General features: G+C 45.5%; 2 protein-coding genes across 3 annotated transcripts; both read left to right on the top strand.

Annotated features, from left to right (window-relative positions):
* Positions 1-3,089: 3,089 nt before the first annotated feature.
* Positions 3,090-7,344, top strand: odc1 (ornithine decarboxylase 1). 2 transcript variants are annotated; one of them, XM_053846024.1, is made up of 11 exons: positions 3,090-3,232; positions 3,891-4,052; positions 4,127-4,264; positions 4,364-4,537; positions 4,700-4,872; positions 4,939-5,155; positions 5,311-5,394; positions 5,456-5,618; positions 5,685-5,800; positions 5,876-6,090; positions 6,205-7,319. In XM_053846024.1, exons 3-11 carry the CDS (start codon positions 4,163-4,165, stop codon positions 6,341-6,343), a joined length of 1,383 nt encoding a protein of 460 aa, XP_053701999.1. In that variant the 5' UTR covers positions 3,090-3,232; positions 3,891-4,052; positions 4,127-4,162; the 3' UTR covers positions 6,344-7,319. The 2 variants fall into 2 exon arrangements, with proteins under 2 accessions (XP_053701999.1, XP_053701998.1); XM_053846023.1 differs by having other exon boundaries at positions 5,456-5,800; positions 6,205-7,344.
* Positions 6,893-12,792, top strand: LOC128747069 (matrilin-3-like). The gene is made up of 11 exons (XM_053844617.1): positions 6,893-6,940; positions 7,511-7,637; positions 7,709-7,951; positions 8,496-9,071; positions 9,600-9,719; positions 10,637-10,777; positions 10,935-11,075; positions 11,179-11,298; positions 11,449-11,574; positions 12,170-12,271; positions 12,351-12,792. The coding sequence occupies exons 1-11, from the start codon at positions 6,893-6,895 to the stop codon at positions 12,401-12,403; spliced, it is 1,797 nt and encodes a 598-aa protein (XP_053700592.1). The 3' UTR covers positions 12,404-12,792.
* Positions 12,793-12,978: the final 186 nt, after the last annotated feature.

Below are 12,978 nucleotides of genomic sequence, written 5' to 3'. Positions count from 1 at the left end.
CTGGCAACTAGGCCGCAGGAAGTGGGTCAACTAGCGCTGGCAGATATAAAGGAAACCCGAAACGGAATTTCCAGAGAGAAGGAAGATGCTTTTTGACACGCTGGAAGTGAGAAAAGGCCGTTGCGTATCGAGAGAGAGGAGTCACATTGCAGCGTCGCTGAGGGGTTTGAATACAACTGTTCAAACTTGAGCGAGGTCAGCAATGCAGGGAGCATAACTGCAGGTGTGTCCAACGTCTGGCCCTGGGGCCACCCTTGCCCCCATCAGGGCTCTTTAAGCTCCGCCTCTGCTCCGCCGGTATGTGAGCGTGGACGTAGTGGCCAGAGCAGCTACCACCTCAGAGAGCTGCACAGTTTACTCTCCTCTCCACTGAAGTTCTTCCAGACCAGCGGTGTCTTACTTCCAGCAGGATCAAAAGAGCACAATGTGCTGATGCAGGAGATTCACCAGCGGCGGGGCCAAACCAGGGCAGCACAAAAGAAGTTCCAGTGAAATCACTCTTTCCCTTCGGTCACTGCACCACTGACTGGAGCGACTTTAGACAAGGCGACCTGGAAAGACGACGAAATGACGAGTCAGCAGCCGGACAGATTAAACAAGCGGCTCTCTTCAGGACGCGACGCTGGCCGTCGGCGACGTTGATATTTACGCCTCGTAATCCACAGACTAATCAATCTCACGTCACATCTCTTATCAAGATCCTTATGAAAAGCGTTTTATCCATATCATTTTTTCACTTTCATATCACACTCCAATTGATGACTTTAGATCACTTGTGATTTTTTTTAGCTTTAAACGTTTTTGTATGTGTTTACATATCATATTTTTGTCACGTTTATTCATTCCTGAAGGCTTTAAAAATATTGGAATATATTTTTAAACTTTTGTTGTGTTTAAATGTGTTTAACCTTCAAGAACAGGCAAAAGTGCATCAGTTTTTTTGTAGATTTAAAGATCTTTTTCAGGAATGGATCTGTCGAGGGGGTCCCCTGCCTGTCACCCTAAGTAGCTGAGATATATTCCACCCCACAGTGACCTCATTACGGGAATGAGACTCCAGCGAAGATCTATTATTGTATCGGTGGCTGCCAGTCTGACCTGACAACCGGGATCACACACACCTGTAGATGTCATCTGCGACCTGGCGTGAACTAAGCACTTCAGCCACCATCTGCCCGCTCTGCTTTTGAACCTCTAACACCTCCGGTACTCAGCAGCTGTCTGAGCCGCCTAGATTCATTGAGGTCAGGTCCCCGACCCCACACAGAGGTGCGAGTGCTAGAATCGGAAACCCTGGAGTTCTAGAATGAAGTGGTGATGTATTACAGCTAGAGAATTCGCCGAACATGAGCAGACAATAGCAACACTCTTACGAGTCGGACGAGGCGAAAGGCTTGAAGAAAAGGCAGAATTCATCTTCTACGGTTGCGAGTGTTATGATCTTGTGACTTTGAGCGAATAGATAGCCATCTGTTGAAAATGAATTAGCTGGCAGCATCCTGTCTGACAGGCAGAGCGTCTGCACGGGCCGTGAGGCTGGCAGCGAGGTCACGCCGCGGGCAGGAGCGCTCCGTAAACGCTAGCATGCGCCGTCCACCTTGGCCGTCCATTTCCTTTGTGACAAGCGAAGGATGTGGAAATCATGAGCTCATGACTTTTTTCCTTTCCAAGGAAACCTTGATGTGCGGAGCATCTCTTCGCTGGCCTCAGGATCTGGAAAAGAAACTGGGCTCAGCTCTTGGAGGTTCTCATGAAGACTTCCTGTTAATGTCTTGGGTGGAAAGCCGCAAAGGCTGTCGCCAAGTTCTCTTCCATTTGGTAATGTCTGATCCTGGTTACAGTCCAATTGCAAGCTACTGTGTCGCATGCTTGAGTCATCCATAAAGCGAAACCTTTCATCTCAGTGGTCCCAAGAGGTCCTGCGTTTGACTTCATTTGAGGTAGGAATGTCCTGACCTGGCTTCAAACTACCACCAAAGCTTCAGTGCCGTCTGCAGTAACACTTCTCAAAAACACTTCAGGTTCTTTTGGTCGAACCTTCACCCCTTGAGAGGCGCTCGAACATCACAATGTCAGAGGAGGCTGCGTGCTTCCAGCGTTCCCATCTCTGAGCCAGACTTCTTTGCTCCCGTGTCATTTCTCCGCGCGCAGTCTCAGCCAAGTGCCTGTAAACAAAGACTAACTTCTGGCCGGGAAAGACGAGCGCTGTTATTATGTCTGAGTCATCTCGTGATCTTCTGTAATCTCATCAGGAAGGTCGTGAGGCCAAGCAGTCGGAGGACAAAGTGGGTCAAGGCGACCCAGCGCTGGACGGCGTTCGTCGGGTTCCACCACGACTCGTGGCATCAAAATAAGGAGTGAGAGTGAGCACTCCATGTGATGAGAGTCAGTTTGTGATGGTTGTGAAGGACATTACTGCTGGCTAGGGTTGTTTCAGTGATGGGATGGAAGACTATAGAGTGGTAGACCAAGGGCGGCCATCTTGAATGACCCTCATTGTGGACGTCCATCATGTTACCAAATGACTTGACTGGATTCTCTTATTTTAGACAGTGTAAAGGGGCTTAAATGAAGGGGTTCATGTCCAGGAATTTCCCAATAGATAGCAACGACTGTGGTGTTGAAAGAGACCATTGAAAATCAAATCAATGACCTGCAACTGAAACGCCAGCGGAATTTTGCAAACGCTCAAAACAGGTCACCGTGACCTTTGTTGTCTTACGGCAACCCCCGGAATACGTGGACGAACTTTTCCCTATTGAATTCCGAAACACATAAGAATAGGAAACATAACAACGATGTCTCAGGTGCAAATTATGGAATCGATAACCACATTTACTGCATTTATTTGAGAGATAATGAAGTAAAAAACGTAATCATTCAAATAAAAAATAATATTAAAACGGTAAAAAATAAAAATAAAGAAATCGATGTGACATACAACTGCTCATAATAAATGACAACTTCCTCTCCAAAAGCGTGAACTTTATTGTCTCGCGCGCCATGTGGATGAGGTTACAAGATCAAACCGGTTCATACGTGGAGGGGCGGCCGGTTCCAGCTGGCTGCGTTGCCTTGGTGACGCCACTCTATAAATACAAAGGCGACGCTTTAGCCGGCTTCACTCGTTCGCTCGCGGTCGTGTCGGAGACGAGTCTCTTCCAGGAACCTTTTTTTTTTCTCTGCCCACGCTCGGGTCTAATGGACAAACTCTTTGTAAATGCTTTTTAAGGTAAGCCACACGTTTAAAACGGCATTTAGTTTTTATGCTTAGTTTGCGTAAAATTCCGCGTCTATTGTTCAGTATTGGCTTCGCGCTTCTTCACAAAACATGGGTTGTTTTACAGCCACTAAAACGTCTTTTCATCATTTGTGTCGATGTGCTTCTATATTTATATTCCGATTCTCACGTTATCTAATGTTTCAACGTGGCCATTGTGGCCACAGCATCTTTTTCAAACACAGTAAATGCTCGTGGCTGCGTTATCAAACCATGTAGCTTTTGTTTTAAAGTCTCAAACGAGGTAAAAACGAGCTTTTTTTTATTCTGAATGGCCTCATGGTACAATGTGGAGGGGCAACTCGACGCGGAACCGGCATGCTGACGTCACCGCTCTTTTCTAACCCGCTAATTGGTGCGTTTCAATGCCGTTCTAAGGAAATATGGGCGTCACGTCGCTGTGATTGGATGGTGCTGTTGCGGGCGGGGCCTAGCAGTGCAGTTGAATTCTCGGAATAGTCGAGGAGATGGTGTCATGTCACCGAGAGTCATTGATACGTCGAACATCTCGTGCTTGATTTGTAAAAGAAGTTAATGCGTCGGAACGACACGCTCGGTTTGTGCTAAAGCTGTGATCAGCGCGTCATGTGTGCAACCTCTCTCCCCGCAGAATCATCACTGCAGAAGAACGCACTCTGGCTGCTCCACAGGCCCTGGGATTGAGTCTTATCTGAAGGGATTCAACTTCACTGGCGACCCCCCCTGGCTGATCTGCACCTCAGACCTTTGAGAAACCTCCAGCACCACTTGATTCCATCTCTTTCATATCCATGTGAGTCTTGTTTGAGAGACTATTTTGGGGCTTCTGGTGGCCGGAGAAATGACTGGCGTCTTCTGTTCTTGCAGTTTACTTGTGACCAATCAAAGGAACTAACTGTAACCATGAACATTCCTACTCCCACTGAGTTCGGATTCTCTTTCCTGGAGGAGGGCTTCTCTGCAAAGGATACTGTTGCTCAGAAGATCAATGAGTCATCCCTGACGGTAGGTTCAGCTTAGACGCAGGTGTCGTGTGTGTGTGTACATATATATGGAGGTGGCTCTCAGTTGGTTAACTTCTTCATCTGTCGTTGAACGACTCAGGACGACAGAGATGCCTTCTACGTCTGCGACCTCGGCGATGTCCTGAAGAAGCACCTGCGCTGGTTCAGAGCTTTGCCTCGCGTCACTCCTTTCTACGCTGTGAAATGCAACGACAGCCGCGCTGTAGTCAAGACACTGGCTTCGCTGGGAGCTGGGTTCGACTGCGCCAGCAAGGTGTGTGACTGCCTGCCGCTTACCACACACACACACACACACACACACACACACACACACACACACACACACACACACACACACACACACACACACACACACAAAACAACACACACACACAAACCACCACTGGCTCTCTAACCCTGTCTTGCCTTCTTCTAGACGGAGATCCAGCTGGTTCAGTCGCTCGGTGTCGACCCAAGTCGAATCATCTACGCCAACCCCTGCAAGCAGGTTTCTCAAATCAAGTACGCGAATGCCCATAATGTCCAGATGATGACCTTTGACAGCGAGGTGGAGCTGATGAAGGTGGCTCGCTGCCATGACAACGCCAAGTGAGAGTCTAGATTTCAGCGTTTGAATCCCTTGTCTCAGATTAAAAACTTTTTTTTTCCCGGCAGGCTGGTGCTGCGTATCGCGACAGACGACAGCAAGGCGGTGTGCCGCCTGAGCATCAAGTTCGGAGCCCAACTCAAAGCCTGCCGTGGTCTTCTAGAGCGGGCCAAGGAGCTGGGTCTGGATGTGATCGGCGTGAGCTTCCATGTTGGCAGCGGATGCACCGACCCAGACACCTACACTCAAGCCATCGCTGATGCCCGCTGCGTCTTTGACATGGGGGTGAGTGGCCACCTCACACCAATGCTTTTAGCTAGGAGGGCGTCTGGGTGTACGATTCGCGACCGTAGCTTGGCCACCAGATGCCGCCATATACCGGCGTAATGCCAGCTAGTGTTGATCTAGACAGAGCTCTGAAGGACTCTTCTCTTGAGCAGGAAGAGCTGGGCTTCTACATGAACCTTCTGGACATCGGGGGAGGCTTCCCGGGTTCCGATGATACCGAGCTCAAATTTGAAGAGGTACCTTCCTAATAGTGTGTGTATAAAGGGGTAGACTTGTTGAAGCCGTTTTTGACTCCAGATCACCGCCGTCATCAACCCGGCCCTGGACAAGTACTTCCCAGCGGACTGTGGCGTGAAGGTCATCGCCGAGCCGGGTCGCTTCTATGTGGCTTCTGCTTACACGCTGGTGGTCAATATCATTGCCAAGAAGGTCCTGCTGGACGACGAGGCTTCTTCTGATGGTGAGTTGCATGGTCATGGTTCTCTGCTCTCTGGTCAGAAAAATGACAGGGTCTTTCCTCTGACAGAGGAGGACGAAGGTCTGACCGACCGGACGCTGATGTACTACGTCAACGACGGAGTGTACGGGTCATTCAACTGCATTCTCTACGACCACGCTCACTGTCTTCCCACCCTGCACAAGGTCTTCATAGCTCTGCAGCTACTTCTGTTACTGTCGCATCAAATCACTCATTCCCAACTGTTGCTTTGAAACCAGAAACCCAAACCAGACGAGGCGATGTACCCCTGCAGCATCTGGGGTCCGACATGCGACGGACTCGACCGCATCGTGGAGCAGTGCCAGCTGCCCGACATGCAGGTGGGCGACTGGTTGGTGTTTGAGAACATGGGCGCCTACACCGTGGCAGCTTCCTCCACCTTCAATGGCTTCCAGCGACCTGACATCCACTATGTCATGTCCCGCAATGCATGGTGAGTCAGTGTGCAGTTGCCCCCTGGTGCTACTGTAAAGAATGCGAGAAGCCTCTGTGCTACATGTAGACTGGCCTTGAACGTTCTAAATGTCTTTTGTTTCTCATTCCGCAGGCAACACATGCAGCAGATCCACTCCCAGGGTCTGCCCGCCCCTGTGGTGGAGACCAGCCAGCTGGAGGTGCCGGCCTGCTGCGGCCGGGAGAGCAGCCTCGAGCTCCCCGCCGAGCCCTGCCACACCAGAGTGGTTTAAACACTCCACCTCAGCGGTTCACCGATAGAACGATCCACCATATTCTTTGCATTACTATTCCTTTCCATCGCCTAACTTTCAAGGCCAGTTGCTTGACGGGAGACAGCAGGGTTGTGTCGTCGCTCCAACCTCTGTGTGAGAGTCTGGGATCATCGTTGAAGAGGCTGGATCACATTTCAGTTCAAACTCTACGTCAAAGAATCGGGTTGATCTGTGATTCTATTCCTCGCAAATATGGCTGCTATGTTTATAATGTTCTCTAAGATCCCTGCTTCAGCACAGAGCCCCTCTGTCGATCTTCAAAGTTAATGCATTTCATTTCAAACTATGGCTGCCCCGAAGACTAAATGTCTTCATGTCTCGATGAATTGAGTGTATATATATATATATATATATATATATATATATATATTCACAAAAATTAATTTTGAAGATTTGCAGTTCCAGGGTGACTCAAGACGCACCTGACCTGTCCCACATTTCTCCTCTTTATTTTATGTTCTTGTAGCCTGTAGATGGGCACAGAAGTTGCTCTCACTAACATTGACCATGTCTAACTATATTCAAGTGGATACGAAAGAGACGGGATTGCTAATCGTACTGCTTTCCTATGGAAACCTTCTGAAGTTTTGTATTTTTATAATAAATAAACCCTGTGCAGAACTGAAGTACAGGTGTGGTGTCTTTCTGTTGGTCTAAACGAAAGCTATAAGTCATGCAATTCTTCTTCATGGTTGAAAACATGACTTTTGTTTTCTCCCAAACACCCATTGATCTCTAAAGGCAGATTCATAAGTAATTTTACAGAGCTGAGTCAAAGTCTTTTACCATCATAAGAATAAAAATAATAATTGCACACTGTGTGCAAGTGTGGACAAGATTTATTTCATTTTCTAAAATCATTCTTGTTTATATTTTCTGAGCTGAAGGCTCGATTCATCTACGCTGAATTTAAACCCGCTATAAACCGGTGTGTGTTGTTGCGCATTAAATTGAGTATAAATGATTGTGAAAATTTAAGATGTAACATAAATAAACGTAAACGAACAAAATAATTTTTGCTTGCTTTTAAGACTTTATATACGAATAAGACCTTTAAAAAAATCAGGTAATACGTTTGTTTAAAGTTCATAATGGATATTTATTTATTTTTGCTACTGTGACCAGGGATCCGGGCGAAATGACGTCACCGCCACCTGCGGCGACTGTTGTCCGGATTGGTCTCCTGAGGTCCACAAGGTCCGGCCTCACATCCAGACTGGATATAAAGACCCGCAATGGCAGTCGAACCGAGGTCAGAATAACCGCTCTCTGGCGACATGGCGTCATTTCTGTGGCTCCTGCTCCACCTCATCCTCACTTCAGAGACTCTGGCAGCGAGACCTCGACACGACCAGATCCACACGATCCGACCGTCCTCCTCCCGAGGGTCTCCCGCAGGTACCAGTCAGCGGTATGCGGAGGTGAAGTCCGCGGAGTTTGGAGAACCAGGTCCGGAGGGAGTGCAACGGCGTGAGTACCCGGACAGAGGTGCCCAGCAGCGGGTGCAGTCGAGGCCAAGCACGGGGACACACCTGCTGGTGGACCCTCGCAGAGCTGGAGCAGGAGGTTAGTCCACTTATTTCTCCTTTTATTGTGTTGCGTTTTAGATGAACAAACCATACACTTATAAAGCTTTACACTCTACATCAAGTTCTTGGCTTTGAAACAGTATCTTTGTAATTCATAATTTTATTTAGTTTTGTTGTTTAAACCTTGAGGAAAATTGTGACCAGTAGAGAGAAAATTTTGAAAAAAAAATTACAATTACAAGGCAAAAAAAATAAAATAATGTAAACTCTAAAATCAAAAATGTGTCCAGTAATATGAGTTTTTGAAAATGGTTTTATTTCCCAACCTGTCCATTTTATTGAGGTTATAGCATTTTAAAGATATAATAAGGCCAGAAAATATTCAGTATCTTTGAAATGTTTGGTTCTTAATCTGCGTCATTGTGACTCAACTCCATCCAAAAACACTGTTATTTCTCCAAAATATAACCTGAAACTTAAGCCTTTTCCTGCTCTGAATTTCCAAGGTTGGACTGTTCAATGAAATCTGCTCGTTCCAAGTCAGTTATTATGGGATGTCTATGGCTCTTGTTTTCTCCCAGCTGTCCGGTTCAACTGTAAAAACCGCCCCATCGACCTGGTCTTCATCATCGACAGCTCTCGCAGCGTGAGACCTGCGGAGTTCGAGAAGGCCAAAGAGTTCCTGCAGCTCATGGTGGAAAACCTGGAGATCGGTTCAGATGCCACCCGAGTGGGCCTGGTCAACTACGCCAGCACCGTGAAGATCGAGTTCCATCTGAAGACCTACTTCGACAAGTCGGCGTTGAAGCAAGCTCTGGGTCGGGTGGAGCCTCTCGCGTCAGGCACCATGACCGGCGTGGCCATCAAGGAAGCCATGGAGAAGGCTTTCATCCCAGAAGCGGGAGCTCGCACCAGCTCCAGGAACATCGCCAAAGTGGCCATCATCGTGACCGACGGCAGGCCGCAGGACCGGGTGGAGGAGGTCTCTGCTGCGGCTCGGGCGGCGGGGATCGAGATCTACGCGGTGGGGGTGGACAGGGCTGATATGATGTCCCTCCGCCAGATGGCCAGTCCCCCTCTGGACGACCACGTCTTCTACGTGGAGAACTACGGGGTCATGGAGAAGCTGACCTCCAAGTTTAGGGAAACCCTGTGCGGTAAGGGCGATCAGGGAAGTGCGGATCTGCCGATAGACGCCCGGGAGGAGGCTTTTGAACTAGGGCTAGATGGCAGGAAGGATGATGGTACGGAGACTTTGGTTCTTCTCGATTCACTGTGGTTTCATTGGCAGCATCACACAAACATTGGCCATGTAACCTTGACAAGTGAGTGTGATGCTGCCAATACTATTGTCACAGTCTTCACGCTCTGCTCCATGGTCATGTGACCTCAGGTCAAAAGTCCTTTGGCCTATTGCACATAAAGCGCAGTTGAGCTGAGCAGCACTCTCAGATTTATATCATATTTCAGTACCATGTAACATTAGCTGTCATGTCTCTGTTTCAAAGCCCTCACTGACGTATGAGTGCAGAGGAACTCACCAACCAATCAGACTAACATGCTTCCGCTCCTGAAATCTTTGCACCATTCACTAAAAACACTGACCCGTGTTTGATTTCTCCACTAACACACACACGAATCCTTCGATTGAAGCCGGTCAGAATGTGGAGGTTTTTCATCGCCAGGTTTGGATCCCTGCGCTAAGGGACACAACTGCCAACACATTTGTGTCAACAATGGAAACTCGTACCGCTGCAAGTGTCGCGCTGGATACGAGCTGAACCCCGACAAAAGAACATGCTCACGTAAGTAGTTGTTGACTTACATTTCATTTGTTTATTTCGCTGTATAAATATGCGTCTATTCTTAATTTTTGATTTTTTATTTTTTGTAAAATGCATGACTTAAAAAATGTTATTAAAAAAAAATTAAAATAATAATTTGTTCCAAAAAATATATATATTTTAAATGTTTTTATATAATTTTCGAAATTATAGAATTAAATATATATAGTTAATTATATAAAATAATGTTTTTACATATTATAGAATTAAAATAAATAATGATTTTAATTCATCTTAGAAGACACACTGCTCTGCACACTGTTATTTATTTTATAGAATTACAATAAGTAATAACTATATATATATAATTATATAAAAACATTATTTAAAAAATATTATTCAGGTACATTTTATTTCATACGAACATAAAATGAGTTTCATAGTAATGTTTATATTTATTAATTTTGTATTTTATATTTTGTTAAAAATAAATTAATTCAATTTATTTAACCAAGAAAAACAAATCATTTTGCTATAGATCTTGGAAACAAATATATCTACTAAAAGTGAAATAATAATGTTAAATAACATGAGTAGAAAAGTTCAGAAAGTTCTAATTTATTTATTTATTTGTTAGAAAAATAATGAGATCCAAAGCCACATTTCATCTCAAATAATCTTGACATCTTTCCAGTGGCGACTCATGGATCCAGGCTCATGTGGAAGTGTGTTTTCCCAGGGTCTGATCCATGTTCACGAGGACATGATAGCCCGAGCGATGGCGGCTCATATATCGAAGTGTCGAGTGGGATATATGTTCAAGTCTTTAGGTCTTGGTCGTTCATGCACTGTCAGTGAGTGAGGCTTCTGCAGTCGCGGTTGCCGAACAGTGTGTGAGTGATGTGTGTCTTGTAGTAAGTTCTTCTTCTTCGACACAGGTGAAGCCGCCGCCCCTTCAGGGTCAGATCTGTGCGCACGAGGCCATGATTGTCAGCACATTTGTGAGAATAGAGACGACTCATATATCTGCCGGTGTCATGTGGGATATATGCTAAACTCAGACCAAAAAACCTGCTCACGTAAGTCTTTTGGTCCTTGAACGTATCCTCCACTATTCACAAATGTGTGTTGTGTTTGGCGTTGCAGCAGTGAGTGAGGCTTCTGGGGTTGCGGTTGCCAAACAGTGTGTGAGTGATGTGCGTCTCGTTGTAGTAATGTGCTTCTTCTTCGACACAGGTGAAGCCGCCGCCCCTTCAAGTTCAGATCTGTGCGAGCGAGGGCACGATTGTCAGCACATTTGTGAGAATAGAGACGACTCATATATCTGCCGGTGTCATGTGGGATATATGCTAAACTCAGACCAAAAAACCTGCTCACGTAAGTCTTTTGGTCCTTGAACGTATCCTCCACTGCTCACAAATGTGTGTTGTGTTTGGCGTTGATAATCTGGATTATCAGATGTGAAAGTGTCTCTTTCCAGGCGCTGACAAGTGTGTGCAGGGACACGACTGCCAGCACATTTGTCTCAGCTCTGGTGACTCATTTGTCTGCAAGTGTCAGTCTGGTTACCAACTGAATCCAGACCAGAAAACATGCTCACGTAAGAACATGGATATTTGCATATCTATGGTTTGAAAAACAGCCCAAGCAGCGCGTCTTCTAAAAGCCATTTTCCCTTCAAGCTCATCGAGACATTCTTTTTTTTTTTTTTTTACAGTCTCACACTGTGATATTAACTTTCCCTTCGCAGGTGCCGGCGCCGACATGTGCGCCAGGGGACACGACTGCCAGCACATTTGTGTCAACAATTTGAACTCCTACGTCTGCAAGTGTCGGGCTGGATATGTCCTGAACGGAGATCAGAAAACCTGCTCACGTAAGATCAAGAATTCGCAGGATTCAGTCACATGACTCCCCCTGTGCAACTTTCCCAGGGTCGCCTGCACTTTTGTGAGTCGTAGTGCAGCACCAATACCACACAGTATTGCATGAAACATTAAAAATAAAGTATGTTTTTCATGAAAAATATGGTGAGAAAGTAATGTTTTTTGATAAAGGTAACTATGAAGTGCAGAACATAGATAGTATTATATTATTAACATTATTGCTTTAATAAATCATGAATATTTAATGGATTTGTTGTACACTTGTGTGTAGTCAGATCTCCAGATCTAGTCTGGGTTTTGCTGTGAATATTGCAGAAGTATTGTGGTGAATATGTTGTTTAAGAGCACGAGTTGAGCTGTTCATTCATGTGCGTTATATTTTCCAGTTATTCAGTGAGCAACTGCTTGTGAGTATTGAGAAATGACCTCGAATGCTCCGCACTCTTTTGATTATTGTACTGACACAACTGAATCACGAACCTGAAATTAACCCATGATCAGTTCCAGCAACAACGTGATTCTCTCAGCCACAAGGTCGCAGCACCAATCCAAGCTGCCTCTTGAAACGTTCATGTCATTTTCCAGAGGAAATGAGAAGCGAGGTCTCTGAGGACGCCTGCATGTGCGAAGCCCAGATCATATTCCAGAAGAAAGTGCAGTCCACACTTCAGGATCTGAATGAAAAACATATCCTTTTTTAAAAAACACAGTGAGTGTAATATTTCGTGGTGGAGTTTTCCTGATCTTTCCTTGACTTTGTCTCCACTGGATGAACTCACAAGCAAATTGAAACTGATGGAAGAACAGGAGCAGTATTGAGTCAAGTTACTTGGTGTGTGTTGTGCTTCGTGTTGGCGGCAAATCAAACGGACCTGTAAATATTAAGATCACATTACTGCATGCTCACCGCTCCGACTGAACTCCACATGTCAGTGGGGAACAAAGTTCTCGTTCATGCGGTCGATTGTGTAACAGGATCATTGTTAATCGCAACGGGGACGAAATAAAGCTGATCCACTTAACACACGCTTGAGTAGTAAATACCTCAGTTGGAGGGAAAAAAATGCTGCATTGTGTTACATTTCTGTTCCATCAATATTTATCTGAATAATATCTTTTTCATGGTACAGTATTTGGCTTTTTTTTTTTAATCAATATATTATATGGCCAGAAACTGTATTACTGTACTGTACATGAACATGGTGCTCAACTGCAAAACTTTTAATGTACTTTATTTGATGAAAATAAATATTATTCAATAATCTCTTGATGTCTCCTCGATCTTACACAAGGAAATCAAATAATTTCATCATAATAACGACTCAAATATGCGAGTTAACAGCACCACACTAAAACCAGCCACGTTCAACGGTACTATTATAGATTAATGTAGA

The sequence above is a fragment of the Synchiropus splendidus genome, chromosome 16, assembly GCF_027744825.2.
Source record: "Synchiropus splendidus isolate RoL2022-P1 chromosome 16, RoL_Sspl_1.0, whole genome shotgun sequence".
In the NCBI taxonomy this organism is placed as follows: domain Eukaryota; kingdom Metazoa; phylum Chordata; class Actinopteri; order Syngnathiformes; family Callionymidae; genus Synchiropus; species Synchiropus splendidus.
This window is presented reverse-complemented; position numbering and strand designations above follow the sequence as displayed.